Here is a 19944-nt window from a genome sequence, read left to right as displayed (position 1 = left end):
ACAGATCCAAAATCAAAATCAAAGCAAGCAAGGACAGTTTTGCAAAACCACATCCAGATCCAAAACACGAAGTAGATACAGATCCAAAACCAAAACCAACAAAAATGGTCCGGCACACATCTCTAGTGAACATACATGCAAATATAATGTTTCATGCACCTACATAGGGCTGGAATGTACTTCTTTTTGCCCCATAGTCGTTACTGGTTTAAAGTTAATATTTTGTGTCCTCCTTCCAGCATGGGAGATCCACTTCTATTTTAATATACTCGTATAAATTATGCACAGCTCCAGGTTGATCCTGCAATCAGTTTGGAAGTAGCTCAATTAATGTTTGGGAAACCATTCAACTTTTGCCACCAAAAGAATCTTTTAAGGGAATCCATCCTGATAACCAGCTATGTAAGACAAACACCTGTCCTGCAGCTAAACGCAAATATAAAAAACATTCCGTATAGCTAACATGTTTTGGATTCAGTTACGCTTACTATGATCTTCTAGTTTTCTTTGAGCCTTGCTAGATATGTTTTCATCATACTAATCGGAACCCTGATTTCATTTCATTTTTTCATGCAGGATTCAGAGTCTATTTCAAGCCTAAAATTTAAGATAATATTTAGATTTTAATACGCAAATTATACTTTGGAATTTGGGAGAATACAGTATTTAGTAAAATGCTATGGTGCTTGGATAAAACCCACAACATGAATTAATGTACATTCCTGCCTAGGATGCAGCCAAGAACAATGCATATTTACTGTTGTATCAAAGAAACAGAACCTGCTACCAGGTTCAGCATTGTCTTTTAAAATTTCTAGTAGCAATGTGCAGTTTGGTTTTCCTGAAATACGAACACACCCAAACTTAGGGGTTCCAAGTCGAATCGAGTCCTAGTTTGGAATCACTTTGCGGTTCCGAGTCGAACAGAGTCCCAGTTCTGAAGTCAGATTTAAAACACGAACTCGGGTTTTCGATTGAATGTAAACAGGTCCAAATGACATGATTTTAGCTGTTTTATCGATTTTTATCAACTTTCAGAAATTTTTAAGGAATCCAAAACCGAACCAAATCCGTACCAAAACACTTGAGGGTGGTTTTGCCAAAACCAAAACACAATGCTGAATTAGAACCAAAACAGAGGAGTCTGCGCACATCTCTAATTTGTAGTGTATAATGCCTTTTGCACTATAAGGCAGGTAAAGAAGACAAAATGTTGAACATGACATTATGTCAGTGTTGAAATGTAAACTTTTAGACCCCATCGAAATTCTGACAATGATGTGTCAACAATCTGAATATCGACATAGACATTCAAAATGAAACGTAGAACTTGTATACTGAGTCAAAATCCTTGACCTGTCACAAAAGATTTCTACATTTTGAACGAATTTTGAACACAAAAGCGACACATTCCTCATTATATCAATCCCGAAAGTTGAGCATTTTAGGAATTTAGTTGGCTTGCAAATAAAAACAACAAAAAAATAAGTTAAAATATTTTTAGACAATCCTTCCACAAACTAATTGGAAATTGCTGGAGCATGTAATAAATAAAAGGTATGAATTCTTAATCATGTTCCTCTAAATTTATTTAAAATTATTCACTCTTTTCCCAAAGTTTACATTTTTTTTCTATCTTTTACAGAATCTTCAAAAATAAGCAAATTAATACAATAATAATTACATTAGGTATATGTAAAAATAAAATTAAGCACAATTTATTTAATATTTCACAAATTAAATTTATTAATTTAACACAAAAATGAATGAAGAGAGAAAACTGTACATATATGAGGATACGGCATGCTTTTTTGTACAATACGGCTGAAATAGTCAATGCTAAGAATTAAAACAAAAAATCCCTGTGTATTTTTCCATAAGAAATAAAATTAACAACATTTTTAAGATCCACAAGTTAGTAATTCTAGCAGCAATACAAGTCCTTGATTTAGAGGGATCTGTTTTGTTTAGATGAATTTAATAAATTTTGTTGTATGGAGCTAGATTTCAAGCAAGCTAAATTAAGATCTAACAGGCCCTCGTGATAATTTATTTCCACTGAAAATTGGGTAAGAAAGTGTAACATAACAGGCTAGAGTTTGCAGGTAATACTGTATGTATTATTTACCACAATGAGTTTTATAAAGGGAGACAGTCAAGGGTGCAATTTAACTTAATGGGATTTGAAGTATCGAGATACAGATTTCTAACACATCATACGGCTGATTCAGTGATCTACACAATGCTGATATTTTGCCGTTGAGCGATTATCAGTAAACTGCTCATGTGTCAAGGTACATTACCATAGCCGCTCACAGCGACTTTTTGCTCGCAATGTGATTAAGTCAGGGAGCATTTTTGGGAGGTAACGGAGTAGCAGCCAAGAACGCAGGTGTGTCGCGACTGTTTTCGGGGCGTGTCACAGCATGCACCTGGGATCCCGTATGCAGTGAAAATGGCTTCGGCCTCTCAGATACCGTGGTCATTCTCAGTTGCCATGATCATGGACCGATGCTGCTTCTTGTACGCAGATGTTTGGATTTGCAATGCCGCAGGTGGGTGGGGCTTCTCAATACAAATCCCAGTGGCGGCGACATTCGCATATTTTCGCACAGCAGCTGCGTACATAGATGCAGCATTGCCGACATTAGTGTACAACTCTGAATCAGGTCTATAGTAGAGATGTGTGGGTTCAATTTTACTCTGAGATGTTCGGATCTCTAAAACGGTATTGTATTGGCTATCAGCTATCACATGTTTTGGATAGCCAATAAAATAAATCCGAACTAATCCGAACTTGCGATAATTTTGGCAAAAAGAACCGAGTAAATCCAAGTAAAACCTAACCCGCACATCTCTAGTCTATAGTTCATCTTAACTTTATTTATTAAGGTTATAAGCACATATACTGTATGTATTCACCTATGATTTTCCAGCTTAAAAATGCATCTGTCACCCAAGTGGAGATGTTAATGGTGAGAAGTGCTCAATGATGGCTGTATTGTTTGGTGATTTTAACTGGGGCATCTATTGTACTCATTCATCAAGGGCGCTAGCATTTTAGATCAGACATCTTCTGTACAGACATGTATAGACTAAGTCAATCCATCCATCTAAACCCTATAGCAGTGATACAAGGCAATGGTAAAACTGATGGAGGTAAATTGTGATATGTCAAAAATAGCTGTATATGAAATTAAATTAATCTATCCAATTTGTTAATTCGAAACTCATGAGGTTGCCTATAGAGAGCACACTAAATTATTGATTAAACTACTGCATTAAAGATCTGTAGATCTCGATCAGTGGTTCTCAACCTGGGGTATTAGCATACCACCAGGGGAACTGCTGTGCCATTCAGGGGAATTTCAAACATTTTCAACAATAGCGGGGTGGGACACACAGGTGATAATTAGACACATGAGGAAATCAGTGTCCTAGGTCTAGCCCCATGCATCACAGAAGGATCTTGATAACAAAATAAACATTTTGTTAAAGAAAGCATTTGGGGACTATAGGTTTATTTTAAATTTTAAGTTTTTCATTAATTGTAATTTATGACAAATATGTATGTTTAATTCATTCTATTTTTGTGTATTTCTTTTAAAACCTTGTTTGTAGTACATTTATTGCTCTCATATATATATATATATATATATATATATATATAAAACTGCAAATAAGTATTTTATTTAATAGCAGTTATATTAATTATAATGTATTGCTTTGCAAATGTTGTTGGTACAAATAGCGCAGATGGCCTGGTCAGGGGGTATCCAAGTGAAAAATGATTGAGAACTTTTAATCTAGATAAAACATTGCCAGTTTAAGAAGGTCCTTATATGAAAAATGGGGGACCACATCCCTGAGGGAGATGGAAATGACAAACTGTGTTGGGTGATCCTCTTTGGTGGAATATACTTGTACAGAACTACTGTACAATTAGTGCCACTGTGTCAGATAAGCCATTAATCAAGTTTTTCTTAAAATGTATATATGAATTTGTCTGTGATTGGTGAATACATAGTATTTTAACAAAATGATACACTATTATCCCTGTTGGGTGTTTGTGGTATGTGGGTGTGTTCCAAATAGCATCAGTAAGGAGAAAATGAAAGGAATCATTACCCTTTGGTGGAATTAAAGAAAGCTCAGCTAAGACTTTATTAAAATTTATTTAAAGTACATATATATTATTTTGGGTCTTACAACCTTTTCTTCAAATCCTAAAATAATACACTAACAGTATTTGTCCCTTCATTGAGGGGCTGTGTCTTCTATTTTTTGGTATGTTGATATATTACAGGTGACCCTTTAAGAGAAGAGTTCCAAAAGGCTTCTATTGGATGAAGAAGAAACCATGATATGGCATATATGGCATATATAGATCATATTTGGTACTCTGTTATTTATAATATAACTAATTTATGGACTGACTCTCTAATAACATACCAATATAGACTGACAAATGTGATGTGATGGATGTTTGCTTAGTGCCTGTAATATGTTCTGTTAAAGCTGCAGTCCATAGCTTTAATGACTATGAAATCATAGATCACAAAAGCTGGATATCAGCACAAACTGACAATTTCCACATAGTCAGATAATGAATACTGAAAGCAGCTTTTTGCGCTCATGATCTTTCAATAATAGCACTTTGAAAAACGCCATTTTACATGGACACCGGTTTCAAAATGGAAATAAATGATCTCTATTTTTTTTACAGCTATTCAAGGTGGCTTGAACACAGCTGATACTGACAGTATTACAGACCCCATGTGTATCTGCCAATAATTTTATAATACTATATAAAATAACCAAAATGTATATTGCAGTGTTTGAATACACTGGGCTGGAGGACCGAAGCTGGTCTTTGCCTGGACTAAACATGATAAGTGTCCCTATGTCTGGGTGGACTGAAACTGCCCTTATTTTGTCAGCTCTCGATGGTAAAAGGATGGGGGATCCATATCATATACATTGGTATGTCATTTCTGACTCCTGTTAGATCTTATGTAATTGTGATCACATTTTCCGATTTCTCAGGTTTTCTGTTCCTATTATACATACACATACTTTGTATGATGGAAAGCCTCACCTCTGGGAATTTACCTGGCCAGTGCACATTTTTGGAACATTTCAGTTGCACAGAAGAAAAAAAGACAAAACAAAAAACAAACAAAACATTCTTGTGTGTTACGAGAACTGGTTTTATGCAGGGTTGCACTGGCCCACAGGGGTACAGGGTAAATCCCCGGTGGGACCTACTGCCTGGAGGCCCACCCCCCTTCTCTGGGTGTCAGGTTCCAAACCTCAAATCATACATATTACTCTATTAGATGGCCAGTTACCTGGTGGAGTAGGACCACTGATCAACATGGGTGCTTGGTTCCTTTCTATAGAACTGCAACAAGATTTGCCTATTGGTTAGTCAAGCATCTTATGTGGCTGGCCACACCCCCTCTGGTGGATGGCCAGACCCCTTAAGCATGGGCCCCTACCACTACAATCCTCCGGTGGGCACTGCATGCCCCAGTCCGACACTGGTTTTATGTGTATGTTGATGATGATTTAGGCTTGCACAGTATATGTGAATGGCAAATAAACAAGACAGTAAATTGTTATTGACACTTGACATCTATGCTTTTGGTCTTAACAAATTCAACTACAGTAAAAAAAAAACTCTTCCCATTATCTACATATTTATACCTAACACTTTCTTAAGGCACTGCACAACAGTTTGTACACACGCAGCCCTGCACATCTGACCTACTAAGGTATTGCTACCTTAATAATATTTACCTAAACCATATGTAAAAGAATCCATTATTACAAATTTACACAAAAATCTTTCTGTACATGATTGTCGCAGTGATGTACATAATTATATGTTAAATTACAGTATTCATATGTTAGACCAGAGGTAGGCAGCCTGCGGCTTTCAGCTCGTGTGGAACTAGTTGTTGACAGACACAAGCTGCCTAAGCCTGCCTCTTGCCCAAAGTCATAAAGAGAGACATTTAGTACCTTGTTTGCCTTATCGTGTATCTGTATATCAAGCTGACATGTCCATTCATAAATAATGTAGACAGTAAACTTTTAAGGGCACTACACTAAGTGACTTTAGCATAGCTGTTTAATGTGCAGTAAAACCTGCCATCCCATGGTCAACTTCCTCTATACGGAAATCATGGAGTCTACAAAGTAGCTGCAAGGTCTTCACAGGTATGAACCCTTTATTTTGCTTGTAGAACCGCTATGAAGGTGACTGTTCTTTAATGTAGGCATTCCCCCCCTTTGTAAGTTCCATTGATTAAATTATCAGCAGTGTATCAAACAGAAGATAAGCGCCTCTGGTAGGAATTCCACATCAGTAAGGTAAAACAACACCGTTTCATAGGAACGCCGAGACGTCTCCCAAAAGTGGGGCGGATCTGCATTGGGAACCAAAGTGCTATTTTCCTGCTACAAGTATTCAAGTTCCAATGCATGGTGCAGTGCCATTAAATCCGAGTGGCTTGTTATTCTCCAAAATGGCATTGAATGCTGCAAAATGAAAAATAAATAATGACATGTCATCTTAGTGCAAGCAATTATTTTTTTTACATATGAAATGGAGACAAGATACTGGCAGGCAAAATGATTATTGTTGAATTTAATCTGTCATTCTAAGAAACAATGACAGATTTAATTTACTGAATAAGTTAAGGGTTCTGTTAAGTAATGACAAGCAATCTGTTTATCTCTTTAGGGCTACCAGCATGCTATCCCCATTTTACAAAGATAACAGGATGGAAGTAGCTTTATTAATAGCCAAATTATTTATTTATTTAATGTTTGACAATAAATAACCGGGAAGATACATCAAGATCGTCCGGAGAAGTGTCACTCGGCTGCTCCAGCGACATCGTATACATAAAATACTGTGGTAACTGTTTTGTTTTCCTTTTAATCACTGCAATAAGCGATGAAAGAAAAACGATATCATTGCTGCACATTAATAAATAACAACATTAATTATATTTTTTTCCAAATGCTGTGACTACTTGGAGAGCAGCGGATGCAAATGTTGTAGTGCCAAAAACCTCTAGGGGGACTAAACACAACTTCTTCACAGAATGAGGGATATTTATTAAGCCCACCCCCCACAAAATAAAAAATCATGTGGAAACCAATTAGTACAGTACAAAATCTTAACCGAGTGTCAGTGGTATTGTGTAATGCCATAAACTAGACTGTCACATAGGGTTCTATTCATCCTTCAATTATAGATACTGAAATTTAACTTTCCGTAATGCGTAAGCTCCTGATTAAATAGAATTGTATGGGGACTAAAGTCCTTCAGATGGCATTAGTTCCTGTGAGAAGGAGGTCCAGCATGCTAAGGGGGATCCATTTGGATCCCACCACCCCCTCCGACCCTCTCTGTGTGCACAAGTTCAAGCCTGTCAGTGTAAACTCTTACTGCTACTAATATACATTAGTGATAGGGCATGTGGGGATCGGTGCTTTTCGGAGCAGTATTCGCCGCACCAGACAAATAATGAATTTTGGTAGTTTAGTATCTACCACCACATATCTTGCGGAGTTGGATAGCAAATGAATGAGTGGCCGATGGGGCTTAATAATGAATATGCCCCTTGTTAAGCCAGAATAATTTTTGTAGCAGATGCATTTGGTAGGAAGGGCACGGACAGCTGAACCCCTCTGAAGTTTCATGTGGGGGTGATGTCTGACTTATATTTACACAGCTAAACTTTTGGGTTTCAGGTATTTGCACTAAAGTGATTTGTTACCTTTTTGGCTCCTTGTTCTTCTTCTGCGCCGTCCCCCACAACAACATAGACCACTTTCCTCCCAAACCTCTGGACTATTCTTTCAAAGCAGCTTTCTTTACCTGTGCAAGATAATGCAACTGTACATTTTATTATATGTCACGAGTCATAATTATGCTCTAAGTAAAATGGAAGTATAGTAACTGTCTTATAGATCATATAAAATTTGAGCTAATGGGGTTATCTTGAAAGGACTATACCAGTCATGAAAGGAAAACACAGTGTGGAAAATGACTCTGTGTAGCTAAGCAAAACTATAATTGCAATGTAATTGTAATGGGGCTAGTATAATAACAAACATATTTATAGCTTAAATCAGAGGTTTCCAAACTCCACCATTACAGTCCAGGTTTTAAGGATATCCATGCTTGAGCACAGGTGACTTAGGGGGTCATTCAGATCCACTCGCAAGCGGCAGTACGCTCGCAAGTGGGTCGATGTTCCCCACTACGCATGCGCATGACGGAGGGAGCTCCGTCGTGCGTATGCGCAAGACCCGGACTGCGACAGCCAAGCTTTCGCTCCGGGTCTCGCACCAAAGGGGGCGTGCTGTCGATGTTGATTGACAGCACGCCTCCTTTGGTGGGCGTGGTTGCCAGACGGAGGCGTTCCCATGGGAACGCCTACCGTCTGAAGCCGGCCCCACTGACATCACTAGTGATGTTAGTGGGAGTGATTTTGGCTCTGATAGAGCCAAAATCACTCCAAGGCTTGTGGCAAGGAGACCCTACCGCAGGGTCTCCGTCGCAAGTCCGATGGTCGCGATGGTCAAGACCATCGCGACCATCTTTTTGGACGCTCGTATATGCTGTGGGTGGTGACCCACAGCTATACGAGCGTCCAGGAGGACGCTCCATTTTAATGGAGGAGGGCCCTGATTCAGAGTGAGCGCTCTGGTCAGAGCGTCCGGCTCTGAATCAGGCCCTTAATTAGCACTTTGATCAATTTAACTTAGCCATCTGGGCTCAAGCATGCATATCCTTAAAACCTGTACTGTAATGGTGGAGTTTGGGAACCCCCGGGTTAAATTAGAGATGTGCGGGTTCGGTTTTACTCGGATTTACTCGGTTCTTTTCGCCAAAATTATCGCAAGTTCGGATTTATTTTATTAGCTATCCAAAACACGTGATAGCTGATAACCAATACAATGCCGTGTTTGAGATCCGTACATATCCGAGTAAATCCGAATAAAACTGAACCCGCACATCTCTAGATTAAATACCATTAATTTGTAAACAGAAGTTGTGAATATTGTGTTGCCACACATTCCAGCATATATATTGACAATGACTAACCGGCAGCGACGAAGTGACGGTGGCGGTCATGCTGCATTCAGCAGCATGGCCCTTGCTATCAATGCTGCCCATCGGACCTGCAGGCAGGTCTGATGGGCGATGCCGCTGATGACACACCGGAGTGCACTTCGTCAACGACATAGGGCAGTATTCAATTTGAGGCGAAAACAAGTTCATTTATCGCTGATGATGTCATTTTCACCTGTTTTAATTATCCCCGTATTCAATTTCAAAGACTTTTCGCCAGGGCTTAGGTGTGCAGGCTTAAAAAAAAAAAAGTGTGGGAATGGCCTCTAAAATTAATGTTTGTCAAAAAAAGTTAAAAAAAATAATCGAGATACCCCAAAAAATTAACTTGAATTTTGGGGTTAGAAAAAAAAATATGGGGGACAAAATCCTAAAGTAGCTAAATAGTTCCAGAGGGGTTCCCAAGTATGCGTCAGGTGTTTTCTTCATTGCGGGTAGTAGCGGCAGGTGCCGTTTTGAAGAATTTTAAAAAATTATTTTAGGGACTTAAAAATATGCTTGCACCCATTTTCATGTACCCCAAATTTGATGGGCATAGATATTTTTAACTGCTATTCTTCATCACCTTCTTCAAGCCGCATTTATGCACCTGCAGTGACTATTTAAAAACCTGACTTCCCTTCAGCATGCAAAAACAGGGGGTACCCATAGTGATCCCACATGTCAGGACATCTTTAGGGGGGTCCAAGGATGATTTCCTAAAAATTGGCAGTGTTTTCGCCGCTTCCAGTTTTGCCGGGTCCTGTTTTCATGTCCATAGAAATTGAATACGGGGATAATCGGGCAAAACAGGCGAAGGAGCCGAAAAGTCCGGCAGGCGAAAAGTCTGGACTTTTTGCCTCAAATTGAATACGGGCCATAGTAGGTACACACTAGACCAGTGGCGCAAATTCATCCCAGACACCCGGAGGCAAGTTATAATTTGGTGCCCCCCCTAAAATAACAGGACAGGCTATAGATTGACGGAAGGGGCATGATGGTCTGACACTAGTATATGGTTATGGTAGCGTCTCAGGTGAAGAGCAGAGGTGCCATGTATTGGGCGGCCATGACGGTACACTCCGGGTACATATTTACAGCCCTAATTGGGGTGGAATTATTGTGGGCAATGGAGGAGGTGCCCATTCAGTGCTGGCGCCCAGGCAGCAGGCGCATTCCATTGTCTCCCATAGTTCTGCCCCTGCACTAGACGATGTGCCCGATATCTCGTCCGATCTTGCCGGATCGGACGAGAAATTGTATAGTGTGTACCCGGCATTAGTCATTTTCCCTTGCTGGCATGCAGAAATAATTAGTACATTACTTTATATGTTTATACAAAGCTAGGTTCTGGTCTTCACCTCCTCCTTCCCCTACCAATTTCATCATATGGAGCACTGCCAATACGTCTATTTTCCTCTAATCAAGAAATATTATAATTAATATCATTCTCAGAGGGCGACTTAATGTAAAGCAATAAGCGCAGGAGAAACAATAAGAGTGTAGACACCTTTCAACCATCAACATCGCATATAGGAGCCGATTCAGTTAGCCACAGGTTTCCTAGGGGTTACTTGCGGGTTAAGATTCCTCAGACATTGGGGGCTATGGCCTGATTTAGAGTTGTACACAAACCTGATGGTTTACGTACAGCTCGGATGTTTGGTGAACTGGACATGTGTAGGATCTGTGTCTGCGATGACGGTTGCAGTGCCAACTAAGCCGCAGCATGACAACTATTTGGGGGTGGGAAGGGGCGGTGACAGCCAGCATTACAGAAAATGGGGACGTGACGACCAGTAGTTGCATCCTTAGGTTACTCAGATGACCGATGTTCACACAGGTGAGCCAGGATCACAGAAGCTGGCAGTGGGCGTCTTTTTACACAAAAACGCCTCCTGCAGCTTTTGCATATTTTAGCAAAGCCGCTGCGTACACAGATGAATCAGGCCCTATGGGGTCTATTTACTAAGCCTTGGATGGAGACAAAGTGGAAGGAGATAAAGTACCAACCAACCAGCTCCTGTCAGTTTTCAAACACAGCCTGTGACATGGCAGTTAGGAGCTGATTGGCTGGTACTTTATCTCTGTTCACTTTATCTCCATCCAAGACTTAGTAAATAGACCCCTTTATTACTAAACCGTGCTCCCGATTCTGCATGCAAGATGGGTGTGAAAGAGAACTGACAGATGGGTGTGGGAAAGCCAGCTCACATCAATAATAGTGATTGAGATTAACATGGCAAACCTTTAAGTACTTATTCAACCTTCCTAACTATTTGTTTGTGCCTATGGGGTTATCTGCCGTTGTTCTTTGGAGTGTTCTGTATTCTTATGTGAAGGAAAAATGTAACGGTCTGGTTTATGGGCACAACCCCAGTTTTTTTCTAACGTATAGAGGAAGTCATTTATCTGCTCCTTGTCGTCAGTGGATAAAAATGATAAGCAAGCTACTGGCTGACTGAACTTCTTCCTACTTTCCAGCTGACTGTAAAAATCATAATAAAGAGCCTGTTTTCCCCAATCTCGTCTTGGCACAGCAGGGGGAAGTAGTTCTGCCACATGTTGGCCAGTTTTCCTAAGAAATGGATGATATTCTACACTTCACGCCACCATAGGAGGTGCGAGCAAAAATACTCAAAATCCCTCCACACTGAGCTGCGGTAATTTCATGGTTTTTGTAATTGAATTATGTGACATGAAAACGAAGTGGGAAAGCAACGTATCCGTGGGAAAAACCACTGCCGTGGCTAATTGAATTGGTCCCATAGAGGTGCACAGTACAACGGGCAATGTTGGCATACCATTTTTCTCAGAGATGTGCACAGCCAAACACTGCAGGTACAATTCCAAAAAAAAATGAATTACCCACTAATAGTAAATTAGGCCCACTAAGTGATCATATTTGTGAACCTCATTTACAATGCAATCTAAATGTGCAGCAGCTTGGCATTGAATGCATGCAACTAGATAATATGTCCTACACATATCAAGTTGCATTACTCCTCTCTATACTTGGAAGAGGCATCTGCAAACCTGAAGTGTACCTAGGTGTGAATGAATACATCCAGTTTGCCGATACTCAATATGTCCACAAAATATATGTGGTTGGGACAATGCTTAAACGGTTGTAATGTTTGACCATTTTGGCCATGTCGGCAGTATAACTTTAAACATGATGCTTTAAAGTTATGCTGGTGACTTATTTAAAATGCTTTAACTAACATTAGTTTGTCGACAAATTCCCCGTGTGAGTAGAAATGTGAGGAAAGGTAAAGTACTTTGCCAATGCATAACGTGGATTTTATTTACTACATGGAATTACCATATTTTTGAATTTCTTCATTACCAGCGGTCTTCAACCTTGGCCCTTCAGCTGCCGTGGAACTACACATTCCAGCATGCACTGCCATAGTTTTAGCATGCTGTTATATCAAAAAGGTGGCAGTGCATGCTGGGATGTGTAGTTCCACAACAGCTGGAGGGCCAAGGTTGAGGACCCCATGATTACACAATTATACCAGTGCTGCACTGAACATCTATACTAAACAATGCATCTGAAACATTTGAACTTTTGAATATGAAACCTCTATAGGACATTGTATGCAAATGACTGTTATTGCCCATAACATCTGCATGTATATGAACACATGTATTTTGCCTTATATCTTAAACTCACCTATTTTAGTTGCACTATAAATATTTTCAATTGGAAACGCAACTCCTAATCCATATAGCAAGACCTTTGCCAGTGCTGGTATAAGTTGTGTTGTTGTGACAAGTATATTTACACAGTTTGTCCTACATGAAAAGAAACAAAACACATTAATCATTTTCTATGTACTAATGTGCCATTCTCATTGCTCTCTATTGCTGATTAAAGGCATACTACCTAGAGTGAATTAATGTCAGGGCTTTCAGTGCAAGCGTTAGCCAAGAGTCTGTAAGGGCTTCAATCTCGGCCCTGAGCTGCAGCCAGGCTTCCCTCTTTGCAGGACCAAGCAGACCTGTGGGACACGCAGAATACCTCCTAAGTAAGATTACAATCGTTTTGTCTGCACCTTATATATCACGTGCAACAAATGTAAGATCCACCACACACTTATCTATTATTTTTCTTAATCTTCTTCTAAAGCACAATTCAGTAATGAAAAGAGACCATACCTTTGATTTATTCATTCGAAATCCACAAATACTTACTAAACCAGTTAGTTATATGAGACATAGTTACAGCTATACAACTACTATGCTGGCAGCAGGGGCGTTTCTAGAGAGGAGGGGGCCCGTGTGCAGTCTCCGATGGGCCCCCTCCTCTCCGGCCGGCAGCGCACTGAGCTGTGCGCGACCAGCGCCGGAGTTTTAGACTCAGAGCACTAGAGTGTGCCCAGAGTCTATAGTGTATGCACAGGTCACCGGGAAAATGGCCGCAGCGGCCATTTTCCCTGCACTGCGCATGCGCAAACGATGGGAAAATGGCTGCCGTGGCCATTTTCCAGTCGTTTTACAGCGCCGGACCCACGCGCCAACGTGGGACTCCGGAGAGGTAAGTAATATTATGGGTGCAGGGTGTGCAGTGCGGGGCCCCCTGGACCCAGGGGCCCGTGTTCCCCGCACACCCTGCACCCATTATAGATCCGCCCCTGGCTGGCAGTGTGATCGTTCCTTTTCCTAGCGGAAAAATAGACCTCTAAAGGGCCCCTCATTGTAGCTGAATTTTGGTTTAGCCAGGCAAAAATAGGTAAATGATGTGACTTTTAGTCTCTGTGGCTAATAATATGGGCTTATCTATAATGCATGCAGGGTGTGCTATGTACAATGGGCCACGCCGCACACCCATAGGCTATATTTCCCTCCCCTGCCAAACACTGCAGAAATCCCCATGAAAATTTTATTGTTGTCATTTTCCTGGAGACCTGCGCATGCCCAGTACAGAAATCATTAGGTAGGAAAGTGTTGCCAGCTCCATGTTCCTGGAGAGTAGCGCATGGGCAGTCGACTTTGGCAGAGTGCCAGTGGCACATGCGCTGTCAGGAGAGAGAGGGGCTCACACAAAGAAAGCACAAGGGCCCCTCCTTTCTTGAACTTCCCTTGGGTTATATTTTTTATTTACTAAAAGGTTAAATATTTCAAATTCCAAAAACAAAATCTAATCAAGATCAGCAAATATATAATGTATCTGCCTATAGACAAAGGCCCACCTAATGACTACTAAACATGACAGGATTACGTGCAATCAGCAAAGTGTCCCTTTAAATGATACTAAAATGTTATCAGCGATGTAGACTATTTCATATGCTGTATATGTACTTGCCTCCAACATTATTTTTATAGGTATTGTAGATTTCTTTTACTCTTCTATAACGAAAAGCCAGTTTTCTCATCCAGTCTACACCTCCACGGACCCCTGTTGCTAGACACAGGTTCGCACTGGTTGCTGCAGCCGGAAAGCCATCTGTCCCAAAGTTATAGGTGCTATATTAGTGAAAAAATAAGCCCATTAAACATACAGTAAGAAGCTGTGTATTGTGATATAATTTATTAGCGTGTAATATTAGAAGTAGAGAAAACCAATACAGTTTTTTACAAACAAACCATAAAAATATGGACAATGACTTGGAAATCTCCTGCAGCTGTTCTGGCAAAGTCTGATATATTTTTCATGGATTTGCAAATAGTTTTTAGTTGAATGAAACATACAGGTATCCACACGAATGAAATAGCTGTGAGGAATCCAATAACCCCCTAACTTCTAATAACTGAATACATGTAATATAATATTTAAAACAACTTTAATGAGGTTCTAGCTATGATTTGTCCCGTGTGGATACAGTACAATATGGTGCGGTCACCTCTTCCACAGTATCGATGGCTTGTTAATTTTTGCAGTACTGCAGCAAACAATGTTAAGTATGAGTAAAGTAAAATAACTGATTGTGGTAGCCGATGTATATAGACAACCCTATGTCAGACTCTACTGCTATGCATAGCTCTTTTAAAGGAGTAGTGGACTTGCACAAACAATGATTTCATATGAATAAAATAGAGATACAACCCCCCACCACAACATTATTCTTTGAGGTTTGACACTGCTCTATGTTTAAAAGTATAAAGACCAATTAATTTATGATCACTTTCACTATAATTGGTGCTTTACACTCTAGATCAGGGGTGCCAAACTCGTGGCCATCCAGCTGCTGTGGACTACATACCCCAGCATGCCCTGCCACAGTTTTAGCATGCCCTAATAGCAAAGCTGTGGCAGTGCATGCTGGGATGTGTAGTTCCATTGCAGTTGGATGGCCTGAGTTCAACACCACTGCTCTAGATTAATGACTGCATGCACAAATACAGACCTGTGTGAAAAATATTGGAAGCCATTCAGGAAATGTGCCCTTAACTGTGTAGAAATGGGGGTGTTGCTCATAGCCAAAATTACAATTAGAATTGGTTGCTATGGGCCATACTTACCCACTTTTTGCATGTTTTCACTGTGAAATCTCACAAGGGAGGGCAGGAATGAAAGATGCAGAGACGCGTTTCACCGTGAATCGCATCATGATGTCCTTGTCCTACCCACTTCACTGGGGAAGTGGGTGGGATACAGGTAGGTGGACTGCTCATCTAAATTAGGAAATGTCAAGCATGCTATGGGCAATACCATCTTTTTCTGCCCAATTATTTGTGGCACCCGTTTCATAAATATCCTCCCATCTGACAAGCAGTATGCAGATGGAAACTACAAAGGAAATTCAAAGCATAATATCACTAGTTTTAATTGGCCTAATGCCCATTAGAACGTCAAATAATCCTAAAACTTGCACCAACCTTAGGTCTTGTCCGTTGTCATCTGAGGATACATCATCAATATGAACCTGGTCACATTCCTAAAAGAATGCAAAAAAAAAAAAAATGTTTTACTGCGTCTACCACTTAACACAAATGAGCAGACAACTAATATCTTCATCTTGAAATGTTATTGCATGTCTTTTAAATCTGTAGGTGGCAGCCTTGTAAAATATCCACTTTACTTTTAAGTGCCTTTAAAACAGAAATTCAGCTGTCATTACATTTTACTAACCTACACATTCTTATTTAGAGCCTATTCTCAATATTTACTAAGCTGCTAAAAACAATTAGCCTATGTGCTTTATAAAGGTACCCTTACTCTTTAAGGTACTTTAACATTTCTTACTGTTTAAAGCCAACGCAGCCAGTACTTAGCTTAACTGAAACCAGACATTTTCAGTAACGTAACATGCTACAAAAATTAAACCCAATGCAAACCGCCAATGAAATTATGACCTCTGATTGCTGTTGAGCCACACACTAACACAGCCTGAGGCCAATGTTTCTGAACAGTGTACACCAAAAAAATCTGTTACTAGTTTTCCATTTATTTCAGACTTGTGAGTTTTATTTATTTTGCCTTTGTTAAATAGAAGAAGAAAAAAAGTGAAGTGTGTTCAAATTCTGAACATACATATTGTTAGGAGCATATCAGACCACTTTCATTTTTTTTTGTAAAATAATATGGTTTAATGTTATTTGGTGCATAGGCCCCTTACACAAAAGAGCCTTGTTACTAATAATTTTCAATAGAGTTATGCAGAAGTGAGCCAATTGGAATTAGCACAAGTTACTAAAAAGAATTCTCATTAATTTGTACATGTTGATGACTAAAGTGCACATGATTCTTCTAAAAGCTCACCAGGCGAGATCATTAAGGAGTTTATTTGCAGTTTCTTAAACAAACACTTGGATTACAGTGGACCTTACACTGCACTGTGACAGCCGCGTCGGCTTTTGCGATCAAATACTTTTGTGGAATGACTGACAATAACACCTTATGTTGACATTCCACATACAGGAAACCAAGGAATGCTCAGGTCCCAGGAGTAAGAAAAAAGCCAAGAATGGCAATTGACACACTGAGAAGACCAACAAGATGACTAAATGAAGCCTTGTACAGTACAATGGCCGTAAAAAAAAACACAATTTCAATTTATTTCCTCCTTAAGTGTATCAAAATTATACATTGAAATTAAATAAATAAAAAATCCCAACTCAAAAAATACAAAGTCCCCCCCCCCATAAAAACATCCACAATTCATTATATAGTAAATAATCAATGATTAAAAATTAGAATCTAACTGCAAAATCAATTCAGTTGTTCTCCAAATATTCATTATTTTTCCACAGTAACTAATATAAATTATTTTCACCGCTGTATAAAATTGTGTATTTTGTTTTCTAAATTATTGCATATATGCAGCAAGCTGAAATGTAAATGTCTCGTATATTAATTGAGGATTACGGTCAAAAATGCGAAATAAAATCAAAGTATTTTCTATTATATGCATTCGGGGCCCATAAACAAAAAACTTAAACTATAGGGATACAGAGATTGTTGCCAAGACTTTCCAGTAGGTGATTTGTAAACAATGACAATTTAGCAAAATCATTTTTATGTTGAACATATATCTGTGCTAAAGTCACTAAACTCATGATTTACAGACTGTTTTGGAAGTTTTGTTTTTTCCTGTTACTCCTCAGTGCAATATAAATATTTAATGTCTAGCTGATTTGCCTTCTGTGTACAATAACCATGCCTCCATGACCTGGGTTTTGAATTCCTTCCAGAAACAATGAGTACACAGTTTAGTGTTTCCGTAAAGTAGCATTAGATGTGCACAAATATTGAATCACAACGTACATGTATGAAACACAATTTAAATATTGCTTAATAGATGTTAGAACCAGATATTTTGCATTGCTGACGCCTACTGAATATTTTGCCTTTTTTACTTCAGTAGATTTTAGATAGGGGAGGGAGTCTGGAGTCGCAGAAAACGCAAAACAGCTGTTCAGTAACAGAATTAAATAGTGACCCTCAACCTCACTTTTAAAACATCTATTTTCCAGCCACTCTTCTCTCAGCAAGCAGTGAGACCCAATGAGGAAAAGACTTTGACCCTGTAACCTCTTACTCCTCTCTTGAGGTCAACTGCTCTAGGTAAGAAAAAAAAGGATTATGAGGCCTCATATGAATTTTAAAAGTAAAGTTTAAATAAAATACTAGCAACATAACGGGCAAGAGTTACAGTACGTGGCATCAGTTATTACAGAAGAATAGTAGAATACCTAATTAGTGTTAAAGGTGAAACAAGAATAGATATTTGAACCCCAGCATTTGTTTGGGTTTATTTACAGAATGGGCAATACTTTGTATTATGAAGATTGATAATTGGTGGGTTGAGATCAGCCATGGAAATGTACAGCCATATTTTGTACTACTGTAGAGAGGAATCACACAGAAGGCTGTTTGTTTATTAAGCAAGATGGATACAGGTTTCTTATTGTGTCATAGGTTTCCCAAGGCCAGTAGAAACAAGCCACCAGGCTGCCTGCTAGATCACACAGGGAAACTGTCTTGATGGGACATTATGGTGTAAGAGAACCAGAGGACATTCAGAGTCTGGTATTGTTTTCCAATACTTTGATATTTCCTATGGTTTACACAGCAGGGCTTTAACCATGGGAATTAGACCAAAACTGAGATTGAACTACAGTATAATCAGCTCAGCACATAGGTTCTGGGTGTAGAAACTAACCAGTGTCTGAGAATTGATACATGGGCCCTAGGACGCTCCCTATACAAGTAAACAATATTTTAACAAATTTGTGGTAAATGTTGCAAAGTTACCAACATTACATTTATAGTCTATTAAAGCCACATCATTCTAAGTAATAACAATAAATAATTCTAGCAGTTTGTTAGGCATAATTCAATCCTACTGTCTACTTAAAAACTCATCTATAATCAATTCTTCAGTGCCTTAGAGATTTTGGCTACATTTTCAATGATGAGTCATAAACCAGTGACAATTAGGGGTATATTTACTAAAGTGAGAGTTTTTAGAAGTGGGGATGTTGCCCATAGCAACCAATGAGATTCTAGCTATTATCTTCTAGATGGTGCAAGATAAATGTTAAGTAGAATCTGATTGGTTGCTATGGACAACATCTCCACTTCTAAAAACCTGCACCTTAGTAAATATACCACGTAGTGTATCCTGCATGGTGGCAGATTAGGAATGTCTCGGATCCTTGTCAATCAATGAGCTACCAACTTTCTTTACATTAGTTTCTAGACCATACTACAATGATCTACAAACCTCACTCAAACACCACACGAGTGCAGGCCTAAGAGATATAGCATCTGGTCTGGCTGACGTAGGTTACAGCCATTTTTTTTATATGTTCAAATTTTAATTTGACATATTTAGAAAAATCGGGCCAAGGGTTGTGAGAAGGCCCCATATTCCTGCCATAAGGTGAGAGATTTCCAGGGGGCTGCAGGCAATTATTTTGTTTTATCACATTAATTGTATCTGTTATACAGCTCTACATTTAGCACTTGCTAAAGGTGTTATGAACTCTGCACTGTATTTAGCAAGCAGTAGTGAGCTTACCCGTGGAGGGGGACACCGCTGGGCCTTGTTGGAGAGGTTAGTTATGTTAAATACTGGTGGCATATTTATTAGTTTAGTTAGTGAAAATAAAGCAAATACCACCGACAATAAGAATTGTTATTAAATGGAGCCCACAGTAGTGTAACACATCTGTGGTTTGTTGCTAGTATGGATTGCTGTGATGACGAGAAATAGAAAGAAATGGCAGCAATTCTAGCCTTGGTTTGCCCAAAAGTTAAAACAGGACTCAGGCCCTGATTCACAGACGCTCGCAAAAAGCGAGCATTCTCTCTGAATCAGGGCGGCCACCATTTTTTTTACCCAGCCTCCTGGCCG

General features: G+C 39.4%; 1 protein-coding gene across 20 annotated transcripts in view; it reads right to left on the bottom strand.

The window, feature by feature from the left end:
• Window positions 1-1612: 1612 nt before the first annotated feature.
• EYA1 (EYA transcriptional coactivator and phosphatase 1) overlaps window positions 1613-19944 on the bottom strand; it is a 103996-nt gene continuing 85664 nt past the window's right edge. For 11 of the 20 annotated variants that reach the window (XM_088471449.1, XM_088471447.1, XM_088471459.1 and 8 more), the window contains 6 exons: window positions 15962-16020; window positions 14448-14608; window positions 13029-13143; window positions 12816-12937; window positions 7797-7915; window positions 1613-6546 (listed from right to left, as the gene is read on the bottom strand). In XM_088471449.1, coding sequence (XP_088327575.1) covers window positions 6466-6546; window positions 7797-7915; window positions 12816-12937; window positions 13029-13143; window positions 14448-14608; window positions 15962-16020 — 657 coding nt within the window. In that variant the 3' untranslated portion in view covers window positions 1613-6465. The remainder of the gene's footprint in view (window positions 6547-7796; window positions 7916-12815; window positions 12938-13028; window positions 13144-14447; window positions 14609-15961; window positions 16021-19944) is intronic. The other 9 variants (XM_088471452.1, XM_088471455.1, XM_088471453.1 and 6 more) reach the window with 1 other exon arrangement.

This window comes from Taudactylus pleione, unplaced genomic scaffold (assembly GCF_031769625.1).
Source record: "Taudactylus pleione unplaced genomic scaffold, aTauple2 ptg000114l, whole genome shotgun sequence".
NCBI lineage: Eukaryota > Metazoa > Chordata > Amphibia > Anura > Myobatrachidae > Taudactylus > Taudactylus pleione.
Note: the sequence above shows the minus strand (reverse complement) of the source record. Positions and strands in the feature narration are given on the sequence as shown.